Source organism: Tympanuchus pallidicinctus, unplaced genomic scaffold (genome assembly GCF_026119805.1).
Source record: "Tympanuchus pallidicinctus isolate F22 unplaced genomic scaffold, pur_lepc_1.0 scaffold2, whole genome shotgun sequence".
NCBI classification, from domain to species: domain Eukaryota; kingdom Metazoa; phylum Chordata; class Aves; order Galliformes; family Phasianidae; genus Tympanuchus; species Tympanuchus pallidicinctus.
In genome coordinates this window covers 13,128,395-13,151,293 of record NW_026294721.1, presented here as the reverse complement: position 1 = coordinate 13,151,293, position 22,899 = coordinate 13,128,395, and the positions used below count along the sequence as shown (strand labels likewise).

The window sequence follows — 22,899 nt, the reverse complement described above, 5'->3', positions numbered from 1 at the left end:
AGAGCACTTGGCAAGTTGTCAGGATCTCTTCATATTTTCTGGCATGTGCTTCACTGTCTTCAACCTAAAGCTCTATGGGTTTACCCACTGTATAGGTTTTAAATCACCTAAGTGGGTTGAGGGGGAATTGTTTTTTTAACTAACTGAAGGATCATCAGTAAAATTTTGTTTGCAGTTGTCACTTTTTGATGAGGTCTGGCAGGCTTGTGGCTCTTGCAATTGATGAAATTTCCATCTAGAACCTGATCCAAAGTCAGTAGGTGCACTCAGCAGCTGAGGCAAGGCTTTTGCTGATGCTGGCAGCTCTATGAATGCCTCAGTTTTCTATTCCAACAGTGTCTCTAATAGCACATCTCCTTCTTAGGTGTTTTTTAAAGCTGTGACATAGATCCCAAATACACACATCCACTGTTTCTTGCCTAAGTCTGCTTGATGCAAGTCCAATGCAGGCTTGAATGACAGTATTAAAAACAGTCAAATTCTGATTCTTCTATCGAGTGCTGTAATGGGAAAAGAATTTTCTATCCCAGATTTCTGCCACTCCTTGCTTTTGGAAGAGGTGGTGGGACCTGTGTGGTTCAGTCACTGCCCCAAAGCTGGGATGTGCTGAGTGACCTCTCTATTTCCTTCCAAAGCAGCGTTTGATTTCCTTGGAGCTGTACCTGTTTATATTGTAAAGAGTAAATTTAGCTGGTCCATTTTAGCTCTCTTCCCATTAAAGCCATTCCATATGAAATGTTTTTAGTTTTAAGGTGTAATGTAGACATCCTAATGAAGTAAGCTGAGTGCACGTTCCATAGTCTGTATACCTACGCCAAGCTCTTGATCTTGGAGATGCTTGATATTGCATCCATGATTATCAGTATTGGCACTCAGCCATTTCTCATACTGGTTCAGAAGATCTTCGTGACTTCCACAGCCCTCCTCTTGCCTGCAGCTGCATTTCAGAGGAAACTGCCCATGTCAGCCTTCTGCAAGTTTTGGCAACCTGTTAAAGATGCTGTGCTTGCTTCTTCCAATAGACTCCTTGTCCCAGCTATGGAGGTCACACTCCATTACTTCCATCAGCTTCTCAAAAAAATCCAGGCCTGCCTCAAGCAGGTTGTTTTTCTACTAAAGCATGAAAGTTCAAACGCTAAGGAAATTCCATTTGTATTCTAATCTTTATTTCTGGATTCTGATATTTCACCAAATCTCCTCTAAAGGCTGTTTCTGACTTAAAACCCTTTCTTCAAATCTCAGCTTTTTAGCTCTTCCACTTCCTGGCTTCATAGGGGAGAAAAAAAAAAAGTCTCCAAAAGTAAAGCAAAATAAAAGTAAACACAGTTGAGGGAGTTACTAGATAACTTTATTTAAAGCCAGGAACAAAACATTTGCCAAATAACTTGAGAAGAAAAATGTGGTTTGAAATGGTCACAGTGTAGAAGGGCAGGAAAAGGTCTCTGGAACCAAGTATGCAATTAATTAGCTGAGGGTGTGGCTTAATGGTCAGAGCAGCCAGTGCAAGGCACCTTTCTCCTTGTCTTCTGCCCCGTGACCAGTGCCAGTGCTGGGTTGTACGCTCACAGCCTGCTTGCTCGGGAAGCCTGAAAAGTTCTAAAGTTGTCACATCACTACACCAGCTGTTGGCAAGGCTGTGTCATATGGCCGAGAAGTAGAAATCAGCCTTCTGTTGCAGCACAGGTTGGGGTACGTTTTGGTTGGTCATCCAGGTGCATCATAGGCTCTCACATGCATAGCTCTGTGTCAAATAACTCTAGGTTCAGACAATCACAGAATAGCTTAGGTTGGAGGGAACCTTAAAGATCTCCTAGTTCTAATCCCCCGCTGTGGGCTGATTGTCACCCGCCAGCTCAGGATGCCCACAACCTGTCCAACCTGGCCTTGAATATCTCCATGGCTGGGGCATCCACAGCTTCTCTGGGCTTCCTAATCCCATGCTCCACCACACTCTGAGTAAAAAATTCTCCTAATTGGTGTGTAAATGCACAACGAACTATGTTGTGGGTTGTATCCTTTCCTAGTGACAGTGCATTTGGGCTTCCTGTAAGAAGCACAGATTATCCAACCTAGTTAGGGATCCTTGTTATATACCACTTGTCAGGAAGAAGGCATACGATAGTTAAAAGCTGAAGACAATTTTGGAATGGCTGTAATTTGCTGTGCTGATCTCAGCAATGCAGGTCCTCCAGCAGGAATGACTTGCTGGGAAGAATTCTCCCTTAGTGGAATGCTTTAAATCAGATGCAGGAAAAGACTTTTTAGGGCTCTTTAGGAACTGATGCCCTGTTTCTAGCTGTAGAAGATAGGCTTGTGCTCAAGACTGAAATCAGATCTAGTGTCAAAACATCTGAATTTAAGCCAAATGGTTCCCTAAGTAAGGAATGCAAGCAAAGCATCACAGCTTTCTGTATTAGGAAGCACAGGTGCCACAGGTGCAGTTCCCAGTGTTGAGCAAGCTGTGCTGGAAGCTGCAGCATTGACTTGTAGGAGACATCTGGGATTAGCTCCTCAGGGACAGGCGTGTAGTGCTGGGAGGTGATCATAGAATCAAAAAATCATAATCATTGAAAATGATCACTCAGATAATGAAGTCCAAACATCAACCCACCACCACCATACCACCACCACCATACCATGTCCCTCACTGCCACATCTCCATGTTTCTTGACATGTTTCTTTCAGGGAAGGGGACTCTACCATCACCCAGCACAGCCATGATACTCTACAGCTGCTTTGGTTTCACCAAGGATGGACCTTTGTTGGTCTTTCTTCCATGAATGCAAAGTAGGAAAAGTTCTTTTATGCTGCAGCGAGAGTTAGTTATTAAAAATAAATAGGTAGGTAGGTAAGTAGGTAGGTAGGTAGATAGATCGGTGGATTGATATTCCTTCCTGACCATATTTTTTTGTGACATGTACACACGATGCAACATTTTCTGTTAACATTTCTTAAGATGGGTAGGTGTAAGGAATACGTGACAATATAGAGAAATACAGGAGAAACATGCTCACTGATCCATGGTATCCCAGCATCAATTCCAGTATATAAACTTAAAGATGTTAAAATCAAATAGTTATTCCTGCTTCAGTGCCCAAAGCAAGCAGAGATCTGGCGTGTGCTTTCCCCTTCAGACACCGATAGCTTCACTCTGCTTTCTGTATAAACAAGGGCTAAGAACTGTGCAGTAATACACTGCTTACTTAACTCCATTCAGCCTAACTCTATTCAGGCTAAGTAAACAGGCAATATGAACTGCTTTAAAATAATAATAATAATAATAATAAGCTGATGGGAAAGCATCTTTCAACTAATCGTGAACTCAGTTTGCCACTTGGCCCTTACCTCAGCCTTCCTGCAGGCCTGGGGCTGTTCCCCATTCCCTTCTCCTCAATTGGAGTTGATCAGACTCGCAACATTCCTCCTCATCTGCAATTCGCCCTCATCAAAAGTCATTCTCTGCAGTCAATGTCTGGCGTGACTTCTTGCTGCAGAAAAGAAAAAGAAAAAGAAAAAGAAAAAGAAAAAGAAAAAGAAAAAGAAAAAGAAAAAGAAAAAGAAAAAGAAAAAGAAAAGGAGAAACAGCAGGAAAGCTCACTTTTAGAAAGAAACATCATGTTTTATTCTGTTTTGAATGAAACATAAAAGACAATGCAAGTGTTCTGGACATTGGTGACAGGTGAACGGCTGGATGATCTTGGAGGTCTTTTCCAACCTTTATGATCCTATGATTCTAAGAAAGGAAGAAGGCGGCCGTGCCGCATCGCACGGCTGTGCTGTTACCCATCTCCGGCTTTGCTTTTCTCCCACGAAGCGCTGCCCAGAACGCGGCGCAGCACTCGGGAATTTCCGCGCCTCCGGAGCCTCCCTATCCGCCCCGCACACACCGCCAGGTGGCGCTGCGCTGCGGCGCCGTGCGGAAGCGGGTACCGCTGTCACCGCTGTCACCGCCCGGCGGGCCCCGAGGTGCCAAGGCACGGCGGCAGGCAAAGCTCCCGCGGAGCTGCAGGGATGGCTGTTTTCAACTCGACGTTCATGAACACGCTCCACAGCACCAGGTGTAGGTTCAAATCCTGCCGGTATATGGATGCAATGTCTGCGCAGTAAATTCCCATACCTATAGGTGCATGTACATACATATGTGTGTATTCCATGCGTAACACGGCTTTATGTTTACAGACACAACGAACTTTCCGAGCAACAGCACATTCAATGCCTTCACTCCAGCTGATAGGACAAGAGGGAGTGGCTTCAGGGCCACAAAGGGAGGTTCAGGTTGGGTTTTAGGAACAATTCCTCCAGATGGAGTGGTGATGCATTGGCACAGGCTGCCCAGGTTGGTGCAGTCACTGTGCCTGGAGTTGTGGAGATGTGGCACTGAGGGACATGGACAGTGGGCATGGTGGGGATGGGCTGGTGGCTGGACCGGCTGATTTTAGTGGGCTTTTCCAGTCTTCACGATTATGTGGAGTTGGATTTGGAGGTGTAACATCAGTAACATCAGCTATCAACTTAAGTCACAGTTTCCTTCTCATATCTTCCCATTTCTCTCATTCTGTTCTCACTGTTCATCTGAGCTCTTCTTCTTTGCTCGGTGTACATCTTTTTTCCATGTCCTATTTGTTAGCTAAATCCCAAAATGTACCTGGCTAATAAGCCATATAAGCTGGCTAACTAATAAACCATACAAGCATTACTCCTATGGCAGCAATACCCCCATAATCCACTCGGACTACATTCCACTCAACATCACAAAAATGCTCAGCAGGAGAGAACGAGTTATCAGGAACCTCTCCACTTAGGTGAAACAGCACTAAGTAGCAAATGCAATGGGGAAATCTGAGAGCAGAGAGTGCATGTGGCAAGGATGAGGCTGCAGATATCTCTCATTGCCATGTTCAGAGCCTCTGCTTCCATGATGAGCACAGACACTGTGGGCAATGGCTGTGCTGCCCACAGACGGCTCTTTTGCTAGTTTTCCATCAGCCAACTCCATTTGCATGGGAACTGATCACAACAGGATCACTGATTTAATTGTGAGGTTTGTGAAAGTATTTGTATTGTCACTGGGCAAGCCAAGAGATTCTATGGTTTAATGCAAAAGCTGTGTTTGAATGAAATGTGCAGTCTCTGTGCATACAACATCAGTGCCAGTGGAAACAGCACACACAGCAGAGCTGCTGTCGCTGGGACTGCGTGACCCAGGCACTGCCTCCATGCACTCCATGGTTCAGGATTCTATTGGGCAAAAAGGCTGTGGAACGAGGGAATCCCTGATCTTAAGTTAAAAGGTTTTGAGTGATTGGCATTTTGTAAAAACTTGTAATATTTGAGTCCCAAACACTCAAATCTTAATGCTGGTGGGCGATGTATAACAAAGAGAGAGGAAAAATGAATATGAAATGAATGCTGGCATCCTGAGCTGGAAGAGACTACCAGGGTTCATCGAGTCCCACCCTTTGCTCCACACAAGTACACCCATGGATTTGCTGCCCATAAAGATGGACAAAGGTCTGTAATCACATATAAATATGAGCAGTTCTGCACCATGTGAGTCAAGGGGCTGGCTCTGTGCAGGTAAGGACCAGAAGCAACAGAGTATATTTAAATGCCATCCCACTGATTAACTGGTGTGTCGGTCCAAATTCTGTGTACAGTGAGTGTTAGAAAGGAAGAAGGAAGGAAGGAAGGAAGGAAGGAAGGAAGGAAGGAAGGAAGGAAGGAAGGAAGGAAGGAAGGAAGGAAGGAAGGAAGGAAGGAAGGAAGGAAGGAAGGAAGGAAGGAAGGAAGGAAGGAAGGAAGGAAGGAAGGAAGGAAGGAAGGAAGGAAGGAAGGAAGGAAAGAGAGAGAGAGAGAAAGAGAGAGAGAAAGAGAGAGAGAAAGAAAGAAAGAGAGAGAGAAAGAGAGAGAGAAAGAAAGAAAGAGAGAGAGAACGAGAGAGAGAACGAGAGAGAGAGAACGAGAGAACGGGAAGGGAAGGGAAGGGAAGGGAAGGGAAGGGAAGGGAAGGGAAGGGAAGGGAAGGGAAGGGAAGGGAAGGGAAGGGAAGGGAAGGGAAGGGAAGGGAAGGGAAGGGAAGGGAAGGGAAGGGAAGGGAAGGGAAGGGAAGGGAAGGGAAGGGAAGGGAAGGGAAGGGAAGGGAAGGGAAGGGAAGGGAAGGGAAGGGAAGGGAAGGGAAGGGAAGGGAAGGAAGGGAAGGGAAGGGAAGGGAAGGGAAGGGAAGGGAAGGGAAGGGAAGGGAAGGGAAGGGAAGGGAAGGGAAGGGAAGGGAAGGGAAGGGAAGGGAAGGGAAGGGAAGGGAAGGAAGGGAAGGGAAGGGAAGGGAAGGGAAGGGAAGGGAAGGGAAGGGAAGGGAAGGGAAGGGAAGGGAAGGGAAGGGAAGGAAAGGAAAGGAAAGGAAAGGAAAGGAAAGGAAAGGAAAGGAAAGGAAAGGAAAGGAAAGGAAAGGAAAGGAAAGGAAAGGAAAGGAAAGGAAAGGAAAGGAAAGGAAAGGAAAGGAAAGGAAAGGAAAGGAAAGGAAAGGAAAGGAAAGGAAAGGAAAGGAAAGGAAAGGAACATACAAGTAGGAAATATTATGTTGTTGGACATTGGTAGAGGAAACCTTAGGTGCTGTACCTGATAATGAATCCGTACTATGGGTGTTTTTAAGATCCTAAAACTTTTCACACAGTGAAACCTTCAGTGTAGTACAGTAAATATTCGTTACGGTGCTCCAACAGATAGTGCGCACACATTCGGGATAAATGGAGCAGAGCTGTTCAGGTGACACAGTGCAACTTTGGTGCACTGTTCGATCCATTTCTGCTTCCGTTCTTCTATCAGAGACTGCAAATGAATCCCACTTCTGAAAATTCCTGGAAATAGATGAAAAGCCGAACGCAGGAGTTACACACTGCGGTATTTATTGCACTGGAAAATTCAAAAGCTTCAGTTACTGACTGAGAGACGCACCTGGCCGTTTGGATGTGTCGCTTTGCCTCTTATTAGCAAATCAATTGAATCCTGCCTGGGCCGTGTTTCTGTCCTGCAGGTAAATAAATAGGTCGGAAGATGACAACATATAACGGCGCAGCAGTGGGAAAGCCGACATAAAAGCAGGGACGGAGCGGAGGAGCGGACTGACGCGAGGCGCTGCTCTGCCCGGGGACGGTCCCACTCCTCCCGGGCCGTATGGTGCGAGAGCAGCGGGTGCTCACAGGGATCCTTCGGGGAGATCTACGGGGGGGGTAATGGGGTGGGGGGGGCCAGAAGGGGGGGGACGGAGCAGAGGGAGGTGCAGTGGATCGCTTCGCCCCGCGGCCCCGAGCGACGCCACGGCCGCACCGCGCCGCGCACGGCGGGCAGCGCTCCGGCGGCTGTGCGCTTCGGCTGTAAACGTCCATAGGAATGTTGGTGCTCGGAGCTCCCGGCCCCAGGGACACGGCTTTTCCCCATATAAGGACTGTGAGCGGAGAGGGCACTGCCGCCCGCTACGAAAGCCCTCCGAGCTCATTTGCTGAGGGTTTGTCACGTCTGTACGATGAAAATCCCGGCTGCCGGCAGGACATCTGCGCGCTCCCCGCGTTTGATAATACGTTCAAATCCAAAAATAAGGAATATTTTTTCATATTAGGGAGAGATACGGGCGGTGCATCCCTCTGCCGCTGGAGCCCACAAGTTCGGAGCGACGCAGGGACGGGGCTGCGGTGACCCGACGGGGCTGTCACCGCCGTGCGGCCGCGTTACCTCGGAAATAGCTGGGCGGCATTTAGGAAATAGAGATAAAAGCAGACGAGATTTTCCCGCAGAAGCAGCGAGCTGCACGGGGCACGCTGGCATTCGTTGGTGGCACAGACCAGGTGCAGCCAGGAGGCGGCTCCCCCCAGCCTGCAGCCGCTCCTCCCGGGAGCTCCGTTCGTGCAGTTACCGTCTCCCAGACGTCTCCGGCAGAGCCGGAGGAGGCTGCGGGGTTTGTGACTCCGTGTTTGTCGGGAGAAGAAGCGGGGACATTGTAACGTGATGCTCAACCCAAGCAGGATTCTGCTCCTAGAGGGGAGATCGAAGATCGAATTTAAGGGAAATGTGTGTTACGATAAGGCTGGTCAGGCTGGAACAGGTTGCCCAGAGAGGCGGTGGCTGCCCCGTACCTGGAGGCACTCAAGTTCAGGCTGGACGAGGCTGCGAGCACCTGATGGAGCTGTAGGTGTTCCTGTTTGTTGTAGGGGAGTTGGGCTAAATGGCCCTTCAGGGCCTCTTCCAACTCAAACGACTCTATAATTCTACGACACGTCCTTCTCAGTTCCGGTGCCTCAGCGCACAAGTTGCTGGTTACCTCAGAAATGTTCGGGCTTATAGAAAGATAATATAGAAAATAAAATAAAATTTAAAAAATAAAAATAAAGTAAAATAAAATAAAATAAAATAAAATAAAATATTTTTAAGAGAGGGAAAAAAAAAAGAAAAGAAAAAGAAAGAAAAAAATGAAAAAGGGGAAAAAACAAAAACAAAAACGAAAACAAAAACGAAGCAAACGAGCGCAGCCCCCGTTCCCCCCCGGCGTCCCGCAGCGGGCAGTGCGGCCGGACCACCTCTAGGGGGGGCAGCCGCCCGCCGGCAGCTCCGGGCCGGCCCCAGCCCCGGCTGCATGGGAGCGGCGCGGCGGGGGCTGCCCGTGGAGGGTCTGCGCCGAGGAACCGACACGGGGATCTCCCGTAAAGCGACCCGGGAGGTGGGTTCGACTCTGCGCTTCCATCCGCCTTCCCCCTCCCGGCGCCGACGGCCCCGCCGCCAATCCCTGGCGCTTACCCCGCTCGTTTTCCCTCCGAGCTGTTGATGTCGGGCCGATGGAGAAGAGATCGCCCTGGGTGGGAGAATAAAGATCAAAATGGAAAAAAAAAAAAAAAAGAAAAAAGAAAAAAGGAAAAGAAAAAGAAAAAGAAAAAGAAAGGAGTGCGGCTCCTCGGCCTCTTGCCGGGACAGCCCGGTGCCTCCCGGCCTCAGAGCCCCGCTCCCCCTCCGACAGCGCCCGCTCAGCCCCGCACAGCCCTGCACAGCCCCGCACGGCGCTCTCCGCCTCGCACTCCCCTGCAGTTCTCACAAGCGGCTCCGTCGGGGCGGGGCGGCGGGCTCAGGGGCACAGCGGGAGCTCCGTCAGACGGCCGACGCCGCCGGCTCCGCACCGCTTACCGGAGAGGCATTCTGTATTTTCTCCCTTTATTTTCGGACGGGAGCGCTGTTCGTCGGTTCCCGCAGCCCTCCGCGCACCGACGCCGTCCCCAGAACCACGCGGGGCGGTGCGCGGTACCCCCTCGCGCTGCAGTCGCGTTCCGTGCGCGTCGCTTTCCGACTCGCCCTCGGTCCGGGACCGCCGTGCTCCGGGAAGGCCCCGCCGCGCCGCTCGCACCCTCCTCGGCCGCCCCGTCCCGCTCGGCCCCGCCGGGCCAGAAGGGGTTAATGCTCCGCGCGCCCCGCCGCGCGCCCCGCGGAGCGGCATCGCCCCGCGGCGGGGAGCCAATCGGAGCGCGCCCCGCGCGCCCGCCGCCCAATGGGGAGGCGCGGGGCCGGCGCTGTCACGCGGCGGTGAGGGATGACAGCGCCGCCGGGAGAAAAAGCGGAGGGCGGGCGCGGGGCGGGACAGAGCGGGGCGGAGGCAGCGCCCGCGCCGCCAGGGACCCGCGGCGGCGCCCGGTGGAGCGCGGCCCGGCCCCGGCCCTATGGGCGGGCGGGCCGGCGGCGCACACAGCCTGCCCCCGCTGGCGCCCGCCCTCCCGGCGGCACACAAGGGCCCGGCAACGGCGGCGGCGCGGCCGCGGCCGGAGGCGGCGATGCGGACGCCCAGCTGAAGTTGCGGCGCCGTCGCTGCTCTCCGCCCGGGGCCGCCGGGCCATGGCCGTCCGCGGCGGCGGCGGCACCGCCCTGACGCCTTTCTCCATCCAGGCCATCCTCAACAAGAAGGAGGAGCGCGCCCGCGGCTGGCGGCTGTGTGCTGCCCGCGCCGAGGCCCCGCCGCCGCCCGCCCCGCGCCCGCCGCCCGCCTGGGACTCGGACTCGGCGCTGAGCGAGGAGCCCGAGAGCGAGCGGCGCTCCGAGGAAGAGAGCGCCGGGGGCAGCGCCCGCCCCAACGAGGCGGCGGGCAGGGGGCGGCCGGCGGCGGAGGCGCGAACTTCGGAGGCGGCGGCGGAGCGGGACCGGGACCGGGACGGAGCGCGCAGCGACAGCGAAGCGTCGGCCACCGCTTCAGGTATAGCGGCGGGATGGGACGGGACGGGACGGGGTGGGGGGGCGGCGGGCGGTGAGTCGGGAGGGCGGGGGGGGCGGTGATGGACGCGGGGTGTCCCGGCGTCCGCGGGCCGTGACGCCGCGCTCTGCCCTGCCCGCAGGTCGCGGCCCGGCCGAGGAGGAGGAAGCGGCGGGCGGGAGGCTGCTGGCGGCCGAGGAGGAGGCGGCGGCGCCGAAGCCGCGCAAGAAGCGCTCCCGCGCCGCATTTTCCCACGCGCAGGTGTTCGAGCTGGAGCGGCGCTTCAACCACCAGCGCTATTTGTCGGGGCCCGAACGCGCCGACCTGGCCGCCTCCCTCAAGCTGACCGAGACGCAAGTGAAGATCTGGTTCCAGAACCGCCGCTACAAAACCAAACGGCGGCAGATGGCGGCCGACCTGCTGGCCGCCGCCCCCGCCGCCAAGAAGGTGGCCGTCAAGGTGCTGGTGCGCGACGACCAGAGACAGTACCAGCCCGGCGAGGTGCTGCGGCCGCCCTCGCTGCTCGCCCTGCAGCCCTCTTACTACTACCCCTACTACTGCCTGCCCGGCTGGGCCCTGTCCTGCGCCGCGGCCGCCGGCACACAGTGAGCGCCCCGACGGCACCGCCCCGACGGCAGCGCCGCGGCGCCCCGGACAGTATTTATTGCTATTTTATTGTTATTTTTATTATTAATATTATTCGGACGGTCGCTCAGCCTCTCCCCATCCGCCCCGGCCGCCGAGGACTCGTGGCCTGGCACCGCCGTTCCGTGGGATCCACGCTGTGGTGCGATGGCTGCGGACTGTTTGTTGGTTTGTTTGCTCCGTCCTGTGTCGGATTGGCGGAGACTGACCAGAGAGAGACAAAGAGAGAGGGGGGAAAAAAAAACAACACCCGAAGCGCCGCGGAACTGAACGCAGCTCCGAGGAGAATGGATCCAGGGGGGCTCTGAGAGTGCCATGAGCGGGGCTGAATGTACGGAGCCTCTCCCACCCCCGCCCGTATCGGCGCACTGCGAAGGATAGCCGTGTCCCAAGGGTGAGACCCGCCCCAACGCTCCAGGCTTCTTCTTCTTCTTCTTCTTCTTCTTCTTCTTCTTTTTTTTTTTTTTCCTGAGATCTTTCCGTGTTCGGGGAGGGAGGATTCTGGATTTTTCGCACTTTCCAGTTGTATTAAAGTTGTTGTTATTATTTTTATATTCAATGTGAATATTTCTAGGCAGGCTTTAAAAAAAAAAAAAAAAATCGATGTAACGAGAAATGTTAATGCCATTGTGCCTTTTGTGCAGTCGTTCTGCAGCCCTCCTCAGAAGTGTAATTACGGTCTCTTTCCCTCGAGGTAACCTATCGCTTTGTTTCTTTCTTTCTTTTTCTCCCTTTAATGGCACTGTGCACTCAACGACGTTATCGACTCCAAATGAATTGTGAATGTGTGTAAGCAGCCCGCTGTACTTTTTTTTTTTTTTTTTTTTTTTTTTTTTTAATTTATAAATGTTACATTACCACCTCGCTGTGCCGCGTGTGTCGTTCCTCGGCCTCTTGCGGGGGGACGCGGAGCCCCGGGGCCGCTCCCGGGAACAGCGGTTGGGAGCCGCGGGCACGAGGAGGATGCGGCGGGGGGAGCGCGGGGAGCACGGAATCCGTCGTTCTGGCAGAGCCGGGGCGGGACGAGCAGCTCGATAGCTCCCGGAGACAGCTCGGAGCCCGGCCGCGTAACCCGCCGGGGCCCCGTAGCCGCTTCGAGCAGCCTCGGTCGCCGCCCTCAACCGGCCCGGACCGGGAGCGCGATGCCGGCGCTGGGGCCGCGTTCCCCCATCCGTCATTTCGGGCCCCGCTGTAGTTTCGCTCTTCCCAGGCTCCCTGCGGGTGGGACCCAGCGGGGATCCCGCAGCGAGGGGCCGAGACCGAGCCGCCCGCCTCAGCATTGGGTCCGGGTTTGATTTTTATTTCAGTTCTTTCATCGTTTTTACCCCTGTTTAGCCTTTATCCAGGCGGACGGGGCTCAGGCGCAGCCGCGGACGCAGTAGGTTCCGGAGCCGGGAGCCGGTGGGGCTTTGCGTGCAGCGATTCGGGGAACGCTGACAGCGATGAGGCCCTATGCTGAAACCATTTTCCTTTCTTTCTCTTTCTTCTCCTTCTTCTTTCTTTCTTCTCCTTCTTCTTCTTTTTCTTTTTAACCATTTCCTCCCGCCTTTCTCTCTTCTTTCCTTCCCGGGAAAATGAACAAGGGTTTCCCATAGCTAGCAGAGCCTTACGTGCTCCCCGCCCCAACGCCCCGTTCCCTCCCGCACGCTCCGGTCGCCCCCCACGGGCACAGAGCCGCCGGATCCTATGGGACCACTGAGGGCCACACAGGGCCTCGCCCCGGCGGGGCGGTGCCGGGTCGCTGTCACACCGCTGTCCCTCTATGTCACTGCGGGCTCCGGGGCGGGCAGAGCTCACCCCGAGGCGCTCCTTCCCCGCAGCGCTCCGCGTTTCGTTCTTTCCCTTCGTGGCCGCGGGAGGGATAGCCCGATGCTGCACAACGCGCGGGGGACGGCGACACAGCCTCGAGCTGCGCTGTAGGAGCCCGAACAGCTGAGATGCGCTTCGTGCGAGACGGAAATAGCTAAAACGGAGGATCCGGATGCTGTTATTAGAGTTGTGGGGGCAATGTTCGACAGCGAGTGTCCGAGCTCCTCCGACGCCGTCATTTGGCGTTGGCAAAATTGGAGAAACGTCGATATTTGCATCGGGGAAATCGAACGGATCGTTTGACGGAATTTCGCGGCAGTTCAGAGGCGTTCCTGTCCCCCGTAAGAGTACGATGTGAAGCACAAAGCAGCGCTCTGTGCCTTTCTGTCTCTTCCCGATGACAAACCGCAGCGCACCGCCCGGAGCGGAGCCGGGGCCGAAGGGATCCGCCCGGTTTAGGGACACAGCTCTCAACCCCGGACGCGTTCGGCCCCGCAGCGCAGCACCGGTCCCAATGCAGAAACCCCCTCCCGTCGCCGTGTCCCTGCCCTAGGCTTTGCCTCAAAGTTCAGATCGGCTTCGAGGCCCTGGGAATGTTTTACAGCCGGCCGTGTGCAGACTGCGCAGTTACCTAAGGGAAAAGCAGGACAGGGAAAGAGAGGGAACAGCCGCAGCTCCGAGCAATCCGACTGTTGCCATAGAACATGAATGGCGTACATCTCTGCGTGTGTCTCCCCAGGCGCTTGTGTAGGGGGGGTTGAAGCGCGCTCACAGATCGATCCCGAGACCCGAGGCCGACTGAAGGCAGGTGCCCCCCTCCCACAGGGCCATAAACCAGGAAACCGTGGGCATTTCCCTGCACACACAGTACACCGCTCAGGTAGAGATCAGCCTCTCATCTCCAGGAGAGACAGGATGCTGGAAAACCTCGGGCGCAATTCGGATGCCCGCAGCCCGCACGCTCTCTGGCCCTGCGGGTACCGTAGCCCGGAATTGCCCCGTGCTCGTCTGCTTTGCGGGATCCCGGCAGCTGTGTGAGGGGTTTTGCCCGGCACCCTTCGGCCCCGCGTCCCGAGGGCCGCAGGAGGGCTGTTTTGTGCCTATGATTCTGTCTGGGAGAGCTCGGCTGTCCGAGCCCCGTGGGCTCTGAGCAGCGGCCGTGCCCTGCAGTAGAGGGGTGTCCATCGCGGTGCTGCTCTCCAAGGGTTTCTTGGAAACGGGGCTGAGGGGGCCTTTCAGGTACTTTTAGCCCCCACATCTCGCTCAGTAGCAAAGAGATCGAAAGGATAGAAGCGCCCTGCGGCGGGCAGAGCCCTTCTTGTCTGGGACAAAGACCGAGAGCATCCCGCAGGGACGAACTATTGGATGTCCTTCTTGATGGGAAACGGCGGGGGGACGGGAGGCGGGGGGGGAAGTGAAGACCTGGTGCTCGGCTGCTGCTGGTACTCGGGGAACTTCAACCTATTATTGCTGTTATTGTTACCATTATTACTATTATTCTTATTTCTATTTCTGTTACATTTCTGTTTCTATTATTTCTATCATTTCATTTCTAAATCAAACACCCAAAGCACGGGAACCCAAAAGGCTCTACAAGCTTCTTCTCACTCGGTCGGCTGCAGCCGCAAGCCGTATCCCGGCACGGAACGGCTCCAGCCCCGCACAGGGTCTCTCCCCCGCGCTGCAGAGCGGAGCTGTGCGCAGCCCTCGGGCTGTCGGCGTTCTGCACGCAGCTCTGCGCTGCGCCGCGCCGCACACGGCCGGAGAAAGAAAGCCTTCGTGTCGCGAAGGACTCGAGTGATAATTGGGGATGAAATGCGCGTGGAGAGGACTAATATTATCTTTGGCTCGCGAGGGAATAATACAGATTGGCGAAGCGGGTGAATAAAAGAGAGGAGAGAGAGCCGGCTCGGAGGTCGAGTAGCAGAGGGCTGGGGAGCGGCCCGGGCAGTGCCGGGGGTGCGGGAGGAGCCGATCCTGGGCGGTAGCATCGCCGCATAGGGGGGATGGCTTTGTGCCGCCGTTGTGCCGAGCGGTGCTTCAAGGGAGCAAAGCAAACAACTATTTCACTTTCTCTAATTAAAAGAATTATTCTTGTTTTTAAAAAGGACTATTCGCAGCTCCTTTTATCTAATTAGGAGCAAACAATCGTCGCGAACGGGAAATTTCTGCTGCTTTTTTCCCGGAGAATGCAGCAAGAGAAAGATCTGTGAGGTCGTTGGGTGATTGTGTTGCTGCCCTGCGGGGTGCGGGCTGTCACTCTGTCAGGTGTCTCCGAGGCTGCTTTAATTTGTTTCCATTTTGACCAATTTATCGGATTACAAAATAATAACGATGCCTGGGAGAGATGGGCGCTTTGCTCGCTCTCAGCGAAACCCTTTACTCGGTGCTTTGCGATCTGCAGCCACGGCATCGCGGCCCCGGGAGTGGTGGGCGAATGGCAGCGTCCGAATGGCAGAGTGTGACCAAAAGTACTCCCGGAGATGCTCAGATATCCGCTTCGCTGTTTCTGTCTTTCTTTCTTTCTTTCTTTCTTTCTTTTTTTTTTTTTTTTTCCTTTCTTTTTTCTATTTTTATTTTGTTTTTAATTCCGAACAAACGACTTCACGAAAGAAGAATTAGAAGAGAAGGGAGAGGCTGCGAAAAAAAAAAAATGTAGCAAGCACTCCTTAAAGGGGAAAGTAATAATAATAATAATAATAATAATAATAATAATAATAATAATAATAATAATAATAAAACGACATTTTATCTTATGAAAAATATAGGGAAGTGGAAATTGCTTAGAAATTGCTCGCGCTTCGGGAAGAATCTCTTTCCCAAAGCCCTTTACCAGAGGCCCCGGAAGCTGCGCGGTGCCTTTGCCGAGGGCCAGGACACTCGGGTTCGTCCCTCGCGGTGCCACCGCGCAATGCTGCGCAGCGCAGCTCAGCTGCTGTCCCCAGACGGCACCGCCAGAGGCTCCGGCCTCCCCCCCCCTCCCCCAAGTCCCTCGATCGCCGCTGTGAAGAAGCGGGGAGGGTCCCTCTGTGCCCGCCGTGTGTATTTGTAGTTCGATTTCACACGTCAAGGGTAATTTCTTCATACGACTTAATGGACGTGGCTTGACATCCATAATGATCGCTAATCATTCAAATTATTTTTGCTAGCGCCCAGACATGTTCCAGTTGTTGTGATAGATCGCGTTTCACCCATAATGACGGACAATTACCATTTCTAATTCGCCGACTTTTGACACCTAAATCCACGCACCATATGTGTCTCTGCGGCCGCCGGCCCCGACGGCTTTCGCCCCTCTCTGTCGGGGATGCCCGGCACCTGGGATGCCCCCCCCCCCCCCCCCCCCTCCTCCCCCGGCTCCAGCCCTTCCCCAGGAGCCGGCTCCGGCCATCGAGAGCCCCGGCAGCAGCTCCGTGCCGCGGATGACGCTCCAAAAGCCGGAGGCGGCCCTGCGGGCGATGCCCCCGCGTTTGTGTCTGCACAACGATGGGATTCCCGGCACTCCTCAACGTGAGGGTATACAGTCCTACGGAGAGAGAGAAGAAAAGGGCGGTGGGGAGGATGAGCGGTAAAACGAACGGCAGCGGAGCTGCTTTCCGTTGAAAACCTTCCCCCGGTGCCTGCAGGCATCGGGACTCCCCTGGCGCACCGACTGTGCCCTCCCGCCCCTCCACCCCGGACGCGCACTCGGAATATCATTTTTCCTCATTTTTAATTTAATTTAATTTGATTTTGAACGAATCTCAACGAAGGGTGGGGATGGAGGGGCCGAGATCGGCTCCCGGCGCTGCGTTGCGGTCCCGCACAGCGCGGCTCGTTTTCGCCGTTGCGGGGAAACATTGTGAGCCCCGCAGTGACCGAGGGGAGCGGCCCTAAAAGGAGAGTCCGTTCGGACGCCTGCCGCCTGGGGACTGCGGATCTTCATTTTAACGAAGCAAGCCGTCTATTTTTTCAATTTCTACGCGCCTTCAAATAAGGACTCTGAGGGGGTTGCCCGGCTGAGGGTTCCCAGGAATGTTTTTATGAGGAGGAGGAGCATCGTTTCGGCGTGGCCGACACAGGTTGCAGCCCGGCTGTTTGCCCCGACGGCTGCTTCTGGAGGGCCCGGTGCTGTTCTGCTCCCTGTGCTCCTCTGGCACCTCCGCACCCCTTCTCCTGCTCCTGGAGGCTCTGCCCAGGTTTGGGTCAATGGGAGAACTTCATGAAGTGCTCTTATATGTTTCTAAATACGTTCTCAACAAGAAAAGTGTTCATTACTGTATATATTTTGCAAGATCGTGTTGGCTATTTCTTGTCAGAGATTTCCTTACTCTTCCATTTTTCTTTCCTTGTAGGGACAAGCTTAGCGCCATTTAATTAGCATAAAGAAAAGCCAGTGCAATAATGAAGTGGTCCTTGTTTGAGCAGTGAAACTCAGTGAAAATTTTGCTCAGCTGGAAGCGAGAAGCTGAGGGTCTGAAACTGTATCACTCAAAGTAACAGATCCATGGCCCTCAGTGGGAGGAGGAGTAGGGCAGCATTGGGAAAATACCCGAGCAGGAAGCCCCCAAACTCAGCGGAACAGTTGTTAGCTACCATCACTGGGTTGGACACACTGGTGTGGTGCCCACCGAGACCTTGCCAGGTGTCTGGGTTCCAGAAGGGTCAGTTTCTAACGAGGTTTGATCTGGGACTTTGGTCACAGGTTTTGGATCACGCTCACTCTTTCTCACCTTCGCCTGCTCACCCACGTTAATTGCAGTGAGCTTCCAAAGGCAAGCGATGTGACAAAAACATGGCATTTAAGAACTAATTAATACTGTATGCCTTTGACAAAGATTGGGCGCTTACTACATGCGTGCCTCTCGCTTGCTGCGGAGGGAGCTGATGAATATCTGGGGGAAAAATATCCGTCTTTTTAACAACCTAAAACTCTGTTCTCTGCTAAAAGAAACCTAGGGGGAAAAAAAAAAAAAAAAAAGACGAGTAAATTCCCACCTGCAGAAGGTCGGCTTTTCTTGGTAACTTCGGAAGATACGTATTTTATGTTTCTATGCACCATCTCAAACCTGGAGACTACGGAGATCTGCAAGGAAGCAAAATTTGTTCAGCGGCAAATACTGTTTATTTATTCCTTCCGTGGGATGGTTTATGGATATTCTGGGAACACAGAGGACCCACAGGAAGCACCAAACCATCAGTGGTGCCCACTTCTGCCCCATCCCCCGGGGCATAGCCGAACGCCCGCAGTCCCTTTGGCACACCGCGTGTGACACTGCCACCTCGTGTTCTGCAGTGCACGCTATCAGCTACAAAACAGGTCACTGTCACCAAGTTTCAACGAAAAGGTATACTTGTAAATAAAAACGGTAGTAGATTCTGCAGACGATTTAACAACTGCGAAGTGCCAAGTGCCGGTTTTCTCCAAGGCACTACACTGCAGCACGAGCTTCTTAACTAAAGATCAAATCTAAGCACACTTGGAACTCATCGGACCTTCTCAAAGGAGAAGCAGGTTTTCCTACACCTATCATAGTTGACCTCAGGCTTTGCTGATCCTTCGGGTCTTTCCAGTGTCCCGCTGTACATATGCGAAGGGGTATTTGCCATGTCTTGGCAGTGACAACTGGACAGGGAAGATAGATCAGGTGAACTGAAGGCAGTATACTCCTTTATACCCACCAGGAAACACTGAAACATTTGGGGAGTTGGAAAGGGCAGGGTGAAATGAGGACAACAGAGGCATATCTGGAAATGAAGAAAGTCTTACAAATTATAAATTATCTTGGTTGTTTTTTTTGGGGTTTTTTTTTTTTTTTTTTTCATTACAGAGAAGGTCTATTGACATGTTAACAGGAATGACCCAACAGCTGTTTAATTTTCCCTTCCCTTCCCTTCCCTTCCCTTCCCTTCCCTTCCCTTCCCTTCCCTTCCCTTCCCTTCCCTTCCCTTCCCTTCCCTTCCCTTCCCTTCCCTTCCCTTCCCTTCCCTTCCCTTCCCTTCCCTTCCCTTCCCTTCCCTTCCCTTCCCTTCCCTTCCCTTCCCTTCCCTTCCTTCCCTTCCCTTCCCTTCCCTTCCCTTCCCTTCCCTTCCCTTCCCTTCCCTTCCCTTCCCTTCCCTTCCCTTCCCTTCCCTTCCCTTCCCTTCCCTTCCCTTCCCTTCCCTCTTTTTTCCCTCCTCTCCTCTCTCTTTTTTTTTTTGGTATGCTATGACCTGAATTACTTAAACAGAGTTTTCTTTTTAAAGTAAAATGAGTGTAAATTGCAAATCACTATATCCTTTTGAAAGTATTAAAGTCACATAAGAATGGTATAATTAGAGTGAGTGATGAAAACTTTCTGGTAAGAACTTCAAAACATGTCAAATTAATAATGAACAACTTGAGGAAGGTGTTGCAAATAATGTTAATTAAAAATGTCCATGTGCAGTCCCTTGGAGGGCATATGCATAAATATCTAACAGTTTCTATCAGGGTCTCAGTTTATACTGAAAACGAGGAAGTCCTTATAATTCATAACTACTAGGAGTCTTTATGAATGGTCTTTCTCATATTTCCCACTGGAAACTATTAGATAATCTGTTTTTATTGTACAGAGCCAAACATTTGGCTTAATATTTTTGTTTTAGATCAGACCACAGAATCATGGGGATATTAGCCATCTCATAATTTTTAGGGGTGCCTAAAACCGTGTACATTTATTTTCATCTTGAGAGTTTCTTAAAGTTATGATCTTTGATCCTTGCTCTCCTAAAACCATTACCCAAGATACATATAAAACAGGCTTTAAAGGAGTTTCCTACCCTATGTTTCTTCATTAGCCATCTACCTTACCACCCACCAATATTCTGGATTTAAGAGTCTACATAATTGAGTCTGTAAATTAATAAAAGCTCCAGACAGCTGCAGCAACCAAGCAGTAGATGGTACATTGGCCTTAATGTTCTCATATTAGCACATTAAACAAGAAGAAAGGGAGCTTTTAATCATGCCTTTTTATTTTTAATGACAAGACATATTTCTTCATGCAAAGTTAGAATTTGGGGGGGGGGGGAAGGGGGGGAAGGGAGGGGGGTGGGAAGAGTGGGGGAACACAAATCCAAATTAACAGAGATATAACAAAAGACATCTCCTGGACTGAAAGATTATTTTCTGAGTATCTGAGAAACTTTGTAAATAGGAAGCAATGTACCTCAGGCACAATCTGAACTGGTGCTCAGCATTCCAAACTCTGAGTTATTCAGTATTTCAAAATGACAGCTTGTAAATGTATATTTTATTAAATGCAGAGCAATAAATTTTTTAAAGTTTCTGTCATTTTGAATTTAGTGGCTCACATTGAGGCCTCCAGCCTTTTAAATCACAACTTGTATGAACACAGCTCAACACCAGCCACCATCCTTAAATGCATGCTTTTAAAAGCTTCATTATTGCATTTGCTCACAAAATATCGTTGTCAGAATCCAGGTATGCATGTCTCATTCAATGATAGGCTGACAGGCTCGTGCCTTCTGTTATGTTTATATTGTATATTGTATAAAGCTTTCTTCTCTTCGTTCTCACCATGCAGAAAATAAACCAGGGTTAGGAGTTGTATCATTCTTCAGACCAGCCAGATTTTCTCCTTTGATCTCAAAAAATTCTTTACATGCTCATGGCAAGAGTCTGGCACAAAGATCCTTGGATTACACTGGAGAGTCATCGAATGTTTCAGGACAAATGAAAACATACCAACACACACCAATTAATGCTAAAATCTAGCAGGGAATATTTTGGAAAAGCTCTTGGATGACAAAGTGAGATCAGTGGAGATCTCTGGTAACACTTTAATGCATTAACAGAGCTTCAGGACAAGGCGGTTTTGCGTAGGCAAAAGATCTCAGAAACTTGGCCAAAGAGCTCAGATATTTATAAGGGCAATTTTTTTTTCTTTTCATAAGATTACAGCTGCCACTGAAGCACCACAGCAAAGTGTCAGAGTTGTCCAGCATCCAGCAGGTTTATGATTGCCAGTGAGAGTCTAGAATTGAGCCACTTCACTTGATGTGCTCCAGTTGTCACATACATACGAGTCTGTGTGTACAGCAGCTGTATGTGCACATGTGTTTGTGCACTGAAGGGAACACTATCAAGACCAATATCACATTTTCTTACAAAAATATTTACTCTAGTTCCAAATGACCAAAGTAAATCACACCAAACAGTTCAAATGGTATCTCGTGGTGAGAAAAACATATCTAATTGTATGCTTGCATCTTGTTTCTCTTAGCACACTCTAGGTGTGCATTTTTCACAGTACTTAATTTTCATAGTATTTCTTAGTATTTCACAGCCAATGCAATGTGCAAGTGCTGAAATTATTTAATGCATTGCCAAGTGAAAACAAATCTCTTCGTTTTGTTATTAACCAGCAGTCATTCTCCCTGAAGAATAATTTAGTAAAATCAATAGGACTGGAAGCACTTTTAGATGTTACAAGGGTATGTGGTGGAAGCCTTAGGACACTGAAAAGAACACCCAATCTCTTGCTAGTAACATTTGCATAGTCTCAAGACTTTAATTACATGGTCTACTTCAGTACAAAATTAGTTATGCAAATTCTGTCATGGACATTGTTTAACTTTTTTGGGGTGCTTCCCATTAATCTCTTCCTTCCTGACCACTTTCGGTATTCCTCTGTCTGCTAATAGTTTAGCTAAACCCAGATCTGAGATAATCATACCATAAAGCTAATCCAGGTCTGTCTGGAACACCCGTAGTTTTGGAACTGGTAAATTAAGCGGCTTCAAAGATAAAGCATTTCCTAGGAGGAAATTAAGTTGGGAGCACACTGACTAGTGCTGAATGAAAGCGTTTTGAGTGAGTCATGGGTTCTGATAACACACCAGCAGAAAATCAATACTAACTAGAGTTTTGAAAATCAGTTATCTCAGACATTATTTTGATGGTCAGACTCACAGACTGTCAGCAATCTTCTCTCATTTTACTTTCACTTGTGTACAGTAAGAAAGATGGACAGGAAAGGTCTCTGAAACTACAGCTTTTTGTCATTTCAGCTGAGCTACATTATCACAGAGCTGCGCTGTATTAAGTAATACCAACAATATCCAAAAGAATATGTTTATTAAAGCTCCCCCAGGCCAGATGCTGAATCTGACTGAGATCCTCCACTGCCCATCTGGGACATCAGCTGGTTTGCTGCATAACCAAAATGGCATAAGGAATACTTGCCCAGGCTTGCTGCTCAGGGCATGGCTGAGTCCGTAGTGAAGATGAGTTCCTACGAAGAAGGGCAGGAGCTGTGGGGTGGGGAGGTGTGGGTGCACATTTATTCCTTCCAAACTTCTTGCTGTGGTGGTAACTGCCGGCAGAGGTGTGGAATAAAATAGAGGAGGGAGTGAGGATGATAACATCTTGAACTGCAGCTGTTTACCCTCCATGAGTCAGAGCCCTCTGTCACTCTGGTTAGTGACAAGAATGCCTGTTGGGCACAATAGATGTTTCAAAATTAATTTAAGTTTAGTTATTCAGATGGGGATCATTTTTCTGTCAAAGCACAGCATATTTAATGGTGCAGTCATCCTTGTCTTACATTGCCGATGTGTTGCACTGACATGGCACACAGTTTGTGGAAGTAGCATCAGGCCTGATCATCTCCTGCTCTGCATCTTATGTAGACATTAGAAGCACAACAGAGCATGAGTAGGAGGCTGCTAAATAGTACTTTACAGATATGTCAAGCTCATTTTTTCACTGGAATAATTATCTATTCAAGAAAATCAAGCTCAGGTGTCTGCGAACCTAACCCTCCATGATGATTTCAAAAGAAAGTGTGCATCCATCTGAGTAATTCCATACCAAGGTATGCAACTGACTTATGACACTGCTCATACAATTAAGGCAGCTAAAAACCCTAGTCATGGATTAGAATCTCAGTTCATTTAAGCAATTTATACAACTATAGCCATTGGATCATATTTTCTCCCTGAAAATTGCAACTTTGCAACTCAGGCACAAAGGAAGAATGAGGAATTTGCCACAGTCATAAAGGAGAACAAGGAAATAATGAGGTGGCTTTATTCACTATGACAGGCAACTGTACTGGGTCACCAGTACCTTCCAGTTACGACACTTATAGAAAAGCAGGTGGAACCATGAAGGAGTGGAGGAACAGGCTCTCACCTCTTCACATCTTCATCTTTGTGTAACTGGACTGGTAACAGACTTTTCCATGTATTATGGGGGCTCCTTA

The 22,899-nt window shown here is 50.9% G+C and overlaps 3 protein-coding genes and 1 long non-coding RNA gene across 7 annotated transcripts in view; 2 read left to right on the top strand and 2 right to left on the bottom strand.

Moving 5' to 3' along the window:
- Positions 1-22,899, top strand: part of BOD1L1 (biorientation of chromosomes in cell division 1 like 1) — an 823,932-nt gene that overhangs the window by 37,750 nt on the left and 763,283 nt on the right. The window lies entirely within an intron of this gene.
- On the bottom strand, positions 6,476-7,170 carry LOC128079962 (uncharacterized). The gene is made up of 2 exons (XR_008206393.1): positions 6,952-7,170; positions 6,476-6,854 (listed from the first exon to the last, which is right to left on the bottom strand). It is a non-coding gene; the product is annotated as an uncharacterized LOC128079962 (long non-coding RNA).
- Positions 7,371-9,472, bottom strand: LOC128080241 (uncharacterized). The gene is made up of 4 exons (XM_052682262.1): positions 9,166-9,472; positions 8,785-8,839; positions 8,127-8,327; positions 7,371-8,025 (listed from the first exon to the last, which is right to left on the bottom strand). The coding sequence occupies exons 1-4, from the start codon at positions 9,470-9,472 to the stop codon at positions 7,722-7,724; spliced, it is 867 nt and encodes a 288-aa protein (XP_052538222.1). The 3' UTR covers positions 7,371-7,721.
- Positions 9,865-11,409, top strand: NKX3-2 (NK3 homeobox 2). Its single transcript, XM_052681678.1, is given in 4 exon segments — positions 9,865-10,117; positions 10,120-10,160; positions 10,162-10,219; positions 10,359-11,409. Coding segments are annotated over 4 exon segments (819 nt in total). The 3' UTR covers positions 10,826-11,409.